Here is an 8,587-nt window from a genome sequence, read left to right as displayed (position 1 = left end):
TCTCTCAATGAAAACAATGACATCCGGTTTGCTATCTAGCTCGTGCAATCTGAATGCAGCACACGAGCCCAACTCCTTATTGTTCTGCATAACAGCCCTACTCCTTATTGTTCTGCATAACAGCCCTACTCCTTATTGTTCATCATAACAGCCCTACTCCTTATTGTTCATCACAAGAGCCCTACTCCTTATTGTTCATCATACCAGCCCTACTCCTTATTGTTCATCATAACAGCCCTACTCCTTATTGTTCATCATAACAGCCCTAGTCCTTATTGTTCATCATAACAGCCCTACTCCTTATTGTTCATCATAACAGCCCTACTCCTTATTGTTCATCATAACAGCCCTACTCCTTATTGTTCATCATAACAGCCCTACTCCTTATTGTTCATCATAACAGCCCTACTCCTTATTGTTCATCATAACAGCCCTACTCCTTATTGTTCTGCATAACAGCCCTACTCCTTATTGTTCATCATAACAGCCCTACTCCTTATTGTTCATCATAACAGCCCTACTCCTTATTGTTCATCATAACAGCCTACTCCTTATTATTCATCATAACAGCCCTACTCCTTATTGTTCAGCATAGCAGTCCTACTCCTTATTGTTCATCATAACAGCCCTACTCCTTATTGTTCATCATAACAGCCCTACTCCTTATTGTTCTGCATAACAGCCCTACTCCTTATTGTTCATCATAACAGCCCTACTCCTTGTTGTACATCATAACAGCCCTACTCCTTATTGTTCATCATAACAGCCCTACTCCTTATTATTCATCATAACAGCCCTACTCTTTGTTTTTATTCATTCTCACTGTGTATTTATTCCTCACTAAGTACAGTATAATCTGAAAGAGGACCCGTCAGCATTTCACTGGTTGTCTACACCAGTTGTTTATCAAGCATGTGACACATTTAATTTAATTTCAATTAGATTTTAGGAAGGAGATATGGGGAAAGTAAAGGTTCCCACCGTGGCTAAGCAAACAGTGGAATATGCCTGTTTACATTTTAGTGTACGATGAGGGACACACGCACACACACACACACAACACTGGGTGATGAAGGAATCTCTTCCACCATGAGAAGAAGGAATCTTTATTGGTATTGTTGAGTATATATAGACATATTTCATTCTGATACATTATATGACTACACAGTTGAAGTCAGAAGTTTACATACACTTAGGTTGGAGTCATTACAACAATGTTTTTCAAGCACTCCACAAATGTCATGTTAACAAACTATAGTTTTGGCAAGTCGGTTAGGACATCTACTTTCTGCATGACACAAGAATATTTTCCAACAATTGTTTACAGACAGATTATTTCATTTATAATTCACTGTATCACAATTCCAGTGGGTCAGATGTGTACATACACTAAGTTTACTGTGCTTTTAAACAGCTTGGAAAATTGCAGAAAATTATGTCATGGCTTTAGAAGCTTCTGATAGGCTAATTGACATCATTTGAGTCAATTGGAGGTGTACCTGTAGATGTATTTCAAGGCCTACCTTCAAACTCAGTGCCTCTTTGCTTGACATCATGGGAAAATCAAAAGAAATCAGCCCAGACCTCAGAAAAACAATTGTAGACCTCCACAAGTCTGGTTCATCCATGGGATACATTTCCAAACGCCTGAAGGTACCACATTCATCTAGACAAACAATAGTACGAAAGTATTAACACCATGGGACCACGCAGCCGTCATACAGCTCAGGAAGGAGACGCGTTCTGTCTCCTAGAGATGAACGTACTTTGGTGCGAAAAGTGCAAATGAATCCCAGAACAGCAAAGGACCTTGTGAAGATGCTGGAGGAAACAGGTACAAAAGTATCTATATCTACAGTAAAACGAGTCCTATATCGACATAACCTGAATGGCTGCTCAGCAATTAAGATGCCACTGCTCCAAAACCGCCATAAAAAAGCCAGACTACAGTTTGCAACTGCACATGGGGACAAAGATCATACTTTTTGGAGAAAAGTACTCTGGTCTGATGAACCAAAAATATTACTGTTTGGCCATAATGACCATTGTTATGTTTGGAGGAACAAGGGGGAGGCTTGCAAGCCGAAGAACACCATCCCAACCGTGAAGCACGGGGATGGCAGCATCATGTTGTGGGGGTGCTTTGCTGGAGGAGGGACTGGTGCACTTCACTAAATAGATGGCATCATGATGCAGGAAAATTATGTGGATATATTGAAGTGACATCTCAAGACATCAGTCAGGAAGTTAATGCTTGGTTCCAAATGGACTTGCATACTTCCAAAGTTGTGGCAAAATGGCTTAAGGACAACAAAGTCAAGGTATTGGAGTGGCCATCACAAAGCCCTGACCACAATCCTATAGAACATTGTGGGGAGCACTGAAAAAGTGTGTGTGATCAAGGAGGCCTACAAACCTGACTCAGTTACACCAGCTCTGTCAAGAGGAATGGGCCAAAATTCACCCAACTTATTGTGGGAAGTTTGTGGAAGGCTACCCGAAACGTTTGATCCAAGTTAAACAATTGAAAGGCAACGCTACCAACTACTAATTGAATGTATGGAAACTTCTGACCCACTGGGAATGTGATGAAAGAAATAAAAGCTGAAATAAATCATTCTCTCTACGATTATTTTGACATTTCACATTCTTAAAATAACTAACTGACCTAAGAAAGGGAATTTTTACTAGGATTAAATATCAGGAATTGTGAAAACTGAGTTTAAATGCATTTGGCTAAGGTCTATGTAAACTTCCGACTTCAACTGTTGGTATTAACAAAGTAATATGGTAAAAGTTTACCAGGAAATGTATGTTTTCAAACAGAATGGACATTCTACAATCCTTAAATCACGATATGAGTATGTGTCATTTCACATTTGTCCCTCGTGTTTTTGTTGGTTTTTATTTGTCCCACATGTATTTCTTGTTGATTTCTATTTGTCCCTCGTGTTTCTTGGTGTTTTCTAATTGGATATCATGTGTTTCTTGGTGTTTTCTAATTGGATATCATGTGTTTCTTGGTGGTTTCTAATTGGATATCATGTGTTTCTTGGTGGTTTCTAATTGGATATCATGTGTTTGTTGGTGGTTTCTAATTGGACATCATGTGTTTGTTGGTGGTTTCTAATTGGACATCATGTGTTTGTTGGTGGTTTCTAATTGGACATCATGTGTTTGTTGGTGGTTTCTAATTGGACATCATGTGTTTGTTGGTGGTTTCTATTTGGACATCATGTGTTTCTTGGTGTTTCTCTCTGGTCTCAGGAGGATGATGAAACACTTTGGGGCGAACAGACAGAACAGCAGCCCAAAGCTGGAAGCTAAGATGGCGAATATCTCCACAGCTACAGTGTACTTCCCAGGAGAGCTGACGTAGGCAGGGACGAAGGAGATCCATACGGCACAGAAGATCAGCATGCTGAAGGTGATGAACTTGGCCTCGTTGAAGTTGTCTGGGAGTTTCCTGGCCAGGAAGGCTAAGAGGAGACAGAGGGAGGCCAGCAGGCCTATGTAGCCCAGCACCAGGGAGAAGCCGGCCACAGAGCCCACCTCACACTCCAGGACCACCCTCGGCCCCCGACCCTCTCTGCCGCCCCTCTCAGCCGGCCGGGGTGGAGCTAGGGTCAGCCACAGCACACAGATCAGCACCTGTGGAAGGGAGGAGTTTGGAAGGAAAAAGCAAGCACAGTTACCATAACAACAGAATATGGTCAGTGAAGGAAATAAATCATTTCCAATAGACTAGTAAAAACTAGACGTTCACCTGGATGAGTGTACAGATGGAGATACCCATCCTCTGCTGGGTGGGGCTGAAGAATCTCATCAGGTTCTCTCCAGGCAGAGTGGCCCTGAAGGCCACCAGCACCACCACAGTCCTGCTGAGCAGACAGGAGATGCAGAACACAAAGCTTATACCAAACAGGGTGTGTCTCAGCATGCAAGTCCACGGCTTCGGCCAGCCAATGAAAACCAATGCACACAGGAAGCAGAGCTTGAGTGACAGCAGGAGCAGGAAGCTGAGCTCAGAGTTGTTGGCTTTCACCTGAAATGAGACAGAGAATGATAATTTAGACTGAGTGACGTCATAAATCTCAACATTATATGACACAATATGACTTCTGTCCAGTACAAACTGATGTCACTCATGCAATGGATTGTATTTTTTGCAATGTCAGTTGAGTTGACAAAACAAATCATAGCACAGATTGAAGGGTACAATTCCAGCTTTTACTTCCTGGCATTGGTACACTGAGAATTTCTGCCAGTCCATCCATTATGCCATCATTGACTTGAATGGGGACACCCGTTCTATTCATTGTATTTCTATGATCATATGATTCTACTCACCAGGGGCGTATGGCGGTGGTAGAAGAAGGTGGCCAGTGCACCAGCTGTGAGCGTTGCCCCGAAAACTGAGATGATGGACAGGATGACACCCATGGTGTCGCTGTAGGAGAGGAAGTCCACCAGCTGTGGGACGCAGGCCGTACGATCGGGGTTGGACCAGAACCGCTCCGGACACCTGCTACACTCAACTGACCCTGACAGAGAAGAAACAGAAATCAACAGTTAGAATCAGAACCAGTCAGAATCAGAACCAGTCAGAATCAGGACCAGTCAAGATCAGAACCAGTCAGGATCAGGACCAGTCAGAATCAGGACCAGTCAGAACCAGGATCAGTCAGAATCAGGACCAGTCAGAATCAGTCAGAATCAGGACCAGTCAGAACCATGACCAGTCAGAACCAGGACCAGTTAGAATCAGGACCAGTCAGAATCAGGACCAGTAAGAATCAGTCAGAATCAGGACCAGTCAGAACCAGGACCAGTCAGAATCAGGACCAGTCAGAATCAGGACCAGTCAGAATCAGGACCAGTCAGTACCAGTCAGAATCAGGACCAGTCAGAATCAGGACCAGTCAGAACCAGTCAGAATCAGGACCAGTCAGAATCAAAACCTGTCAGATTCAGGACCAGTCAGAATCAGGACCAGTCAGAATCAGGACCAGTCAGAATCAGGACAAGTCAGAATCAGCACCAGTCAGATTCAGAACCAGTCAGAATGAGGACCAGTCAGAATCAGGACCAGTCAGAATGAGGACCAGTCAGAATGAGGACCAGTCAGAATGAGGACCAGTCAGATTCAGAACCAGTCAGGATTGAGTCAAAAAATGAATTGGAATGAGAAAAGTTGATAGACTACCTGTTGTGTTGCTGATCTCTCCTTCAGCGCAGGACAGACAGTCGAAGCAGCACACAGGCTTCCCCTTCTGTACCGCATGCCTGGTACCAGGGGGACAGGCAGCACTGCATATAGACACAGGGACCTAGCAGACGGTGGGGAGGATGCAGTCATCATCATCATCATCATCATCATCATCATCATCATCATCGCTATTATCACCATTATTACACACACACACACACACACACACACACACACACACACACACACACACACACACACACACACACACACACACACACACACACAGACAGACAGACAGACAGACAGACAGACAGACAGACAGACAGACAGACAGACAGACAGACAGACAGACAGACAGACAGACAGACAGACTCCTCTCTGCCTCAGAGAAACCAAGCTAAATGGTACTCACCTCATCTCCGCTGCCCCCTCCCCACACCACATTCTCCATATTGATGTGAAACTGGTCGTCCACTCCCACTGAAGACAGAAAATGGCCGACCTGGACAAACTCTGCCTTCCCTTCGGGGGTCACATGCCAGTTGATGATGTCATAAGAGGCAGGCGGATCACCATTCATGTCGAAGTGGAACAAATCCCCCACAGGAGTACTGAAGTTCACTCCCCTCAGATAATGAACAATCTCAAAGACAAAAAGGTTTATTGAAACAGGATTAAGAGTTAGAACCAGTTGTGGCTTTGGGTCTTTAGTACTAAAACAGTGTTCACTAGTAACACCAGTAAAGTGTTTCCACTGTATCCTGACTGGAAACATTAGTGTTGTTATCCTGAAAACAGATCAACATGCTATCGTCACCTGGCTGGGCTGAAGCTTCCTGATATCAGGGCACTGTCCACTATTAAAGGGTCCCTCCCCTGGTCGACAGGCCACCATGTCCTGAATGGCGTGGGCGATGGCGTACACAGCCTTGTACACATTATAGCTGGCTCTCAGCTGAGACACGTCAGCATACTGGCTCTCCCCCTCACCTAGGATTGACACTTTATTTTACTGAGACAACATCGGGAAAGGATCAGGACACAAAAACAGAGCATTAGTTGTAAACTCTCCCTCACCTATGACCTCTGAACCAGTACACTGTCGCCGGGACGACGGGGTCATGCTGAGGTTAATCCCCAGAGAACACCCAAAAATCTCCTCCCACAATTCCCTCAGGAAGGGGTCGGATTTCTGGTAGTCCCCATCAGGCCGCAGGCGTGTTAGGAAAGGGCCCAGGCTGGGAATGACAGCTTTCTTCAGGGCAAATCCAATAGTCCCGGCAAGAGAGGGCAGGTTTTTTGGGGAAGAGAGAGTAGAGTAGGTGACCCAGGCCTCCGAGGCGATCCACTGCCTGTCTGTTATGTTCTGACGGACAACCTCTTCCATCAGGGCCTGGAGAATGAGATGGTTGAAAAGATCAAGATAGTCAAGTTGACATCCATTATTATCAATTAGAAAAACTTGTGTCTATAAAGGGCATCAAGACATGGTAGGACAAAAACACTCTGATACAGTTGTGTAACAAATACTTAACAATACTCTGACCAGTAACTGATTACCCGTGCATCCTGAGCGATGGCAAATGTCACCACCACTCTGGCAGTAGATCCTCTGATGGTGTCCACGATGTGCTTCATCCGTCTCTGAGATAGTACCTTGGGGATGACCATCAGTGAGAGAGAGGGAAGAGAGTCAGAGAAAATCAGAAAATCAGAGAGAGAGTTTCTATTTTAGATTAGTGGAGAGGGGGGGGAAGCAGAGTAAAAGAGAGAGAAAAAGAGAGTATATTGTCAGATCATCAGAGTGAGGTCGTACCTTGGGGATGACCTCTGCGTAGGCGACACAAACCCCAGATCCCTGAAGATCTCGGAGAAGCATCTGAACCCCAAACTTCCCATAGTCATCATCCCCTGACACCAGCCCCACCCACTCCCAGCCCAGCTGATGCAGCAGCCTGACCATGCCCCGAGCCTGGAAAGCATCGCTGGGTATCGTACGGAAGAACGACGGGTACCTCCAGTTGTCACTCAAACACGCACAGGAGGCAAAATAACTCACCTGGGAGAGAACAGAGCGAGAGAGAGAGAGAACACAGAGCAGGGGAGAGAGAGAGAGAGAGAGAGAGAGAGAGAGAGAGAGAGAGAGAGACAGAGAGACAGAGAGACAGAGAGAGAGAGAGAGAGAGAGAGAGACAGAGAGAGAAAGATGCAGAGAGAGAAAGATGCAGAGAAAGAGAGATCAGAGAGAATTCAAATATTTAAGAAGCAGATACCAGAGGGAGAGACAATTTAACATTATAGACAGAGAATCGTCTAGATAGATATATGAATGTAATCTGTAAGAGAGTCATTATCTCTTTCCATCCCAGTCTGTATTCCAACCTTATGCCTCACCATGGGTAAATCAAACGGCCCGAGGGTCTGTGCCACCACGATGGAGGCTGAGGAGCGGGCATCACCGATGATGACGGGCACCTCAGGGGTTGCTCCACACTCTGTGTCCGCCACAGAGGCCTCCTGGCCGGTCACCATGGCTAGAGCTGCCCACAGAGTTGTACCCTCTGCCAGGCATGTGTCAGCAGCCAGGAACCCCAGGGTGAGGTTAGGAAGGAGGACTGGGTCACGGTTAATCTCCTCCACCGCAAAGATCATAGTCTGGAGCCAGCGGTAAGCACGCTGGTTGAAACTGACAGATGGAGGAAGGGAAGAGACAGGTAGAGAGGAGGTAACTGAAAACACTTTACACATGAAAACAATGACACAAAGCTGTCATCACACAATACTTCAGAGTTGCGTACATTGTACATGTCACATTTCCTGCAATACTCCTGAACTCCTGCTCTGGTAGAGGGGCTTCCACATGGATGGGGAACAAGCCCCCAATGATCACATCTCCTGCCCGATAAACACTGCCTGAGATGGGGTTAGCCATCAGCCGACAGGCCCCCCCTCCACCTCCAGACTGACCCCAGACATACCCAGGGATATGGAGGCAGCAGAGCAGCCACAGCCAGCCACAGAGGCACATCACCTGGATAGAGACAAGGTCGAGGACTGGGAAAGTCCGTCACCTGGAAGAGAGAGATCAAACCAAGATCTTACAGACAGAACACTGAGTAAATAGAATGACATGAACAAAAAAACGCTATCAATAAAGAGATACACCACGGACACCTGTAACCAGACATTTGTATGAAACAACAGTGATAGACACACAAAAAATATATGTTCCATCTCTGCCCTACCTATCAATAGTAAACCTTATCCTGGTGAGAGAGACAGACAGTCAGACAGACAGTCAGACAGACAGACAGAGAGGATGTGTGTCTGTCAGTCTAGCATCTCCTGCAGAGAGTGAAAGAGGGAGAGGAAGAG

The 8,587-nt window shown here is 45.5% G+C and overlaps 1 protein-coding gene across 1 annotated transcript; it reads right to left on the bottom strand.

Annotated features, from left to right (window-relative positions):
* Positions 1-1,179: 1,179 nt before the first annotated feature.
* LOC129831665 (extracellular calcium-sensing receptor-like) lies at positions 1,180-8,240 on the bottom strand. The gene is made up of 11 exons (XM_055895030.1): positions 8,011-8,240; positions 7,607-7,898; positions 7,029-7,271; positions 6,773-6,868; positions 6,290-6,605; positions 6,030-6,202; positions 5,625-5,855; positions 5,207-5,330; positions 4,351-4,544; positions 3,767-4,045; positions 1,180-3,651 (listed from the first exon to the last, which is right to left on the bottom strand). Exons 1-11 carry the CDS (start codon positions 8,238-8,240, stop codon positions 3,223-3,225), a joined length of 2,607 nt encoding a protein of 868 aa, XP_055751005.1. The 3' UTR covers positions 1,180-3,222.
* Positions 8,241-8,587: the final 347 nt, after the last annotated feature.

This window comes from Salvelinus fontinalis, chromosome 33 (assembly GCF_029448725.1).
Source record: "Salvelinus fontinalis isolate EN_2023a chromosome 33, ASM2944872v1, whole genome shotgun sequence".
Taxonomy (NCBI): domain Eukaryota; kingdom Metazoa; phylum Chordata; class Actinopteri; order Salmoniformes; family Salmonidae; genus Salvelinus; species Salvelinus fontinalis.
Note: the sequence above shows the minus strand (reverse complement) of the source record. Positions and strands in the feature narration are given on the sequence as shown.

Coding starts and splice junctions, on each gene's coding strand:
- LOC129831665 (XM_055895030.1), bottom strand. CDS start 8,240: ATGTGCCTCTGTGGCTGGCTGTGGCTGCTCTGCTGCCTCCATATCCCT. Junction 6,203..6,289: donor TACTGGTTCAGAGGTCATAG/GTGAGGGAGAGT, acceptor TGTCAATCCTAG/GTGAGGGGGAGAGCCAGTAT. Junction 4,545..5,206: donor AGAGATCAGCAACACAACAG/GTAGTCTATCAA, acceptor CTTCTCTGTCAG/GGTCAGTTGAGTGTAGCAGG.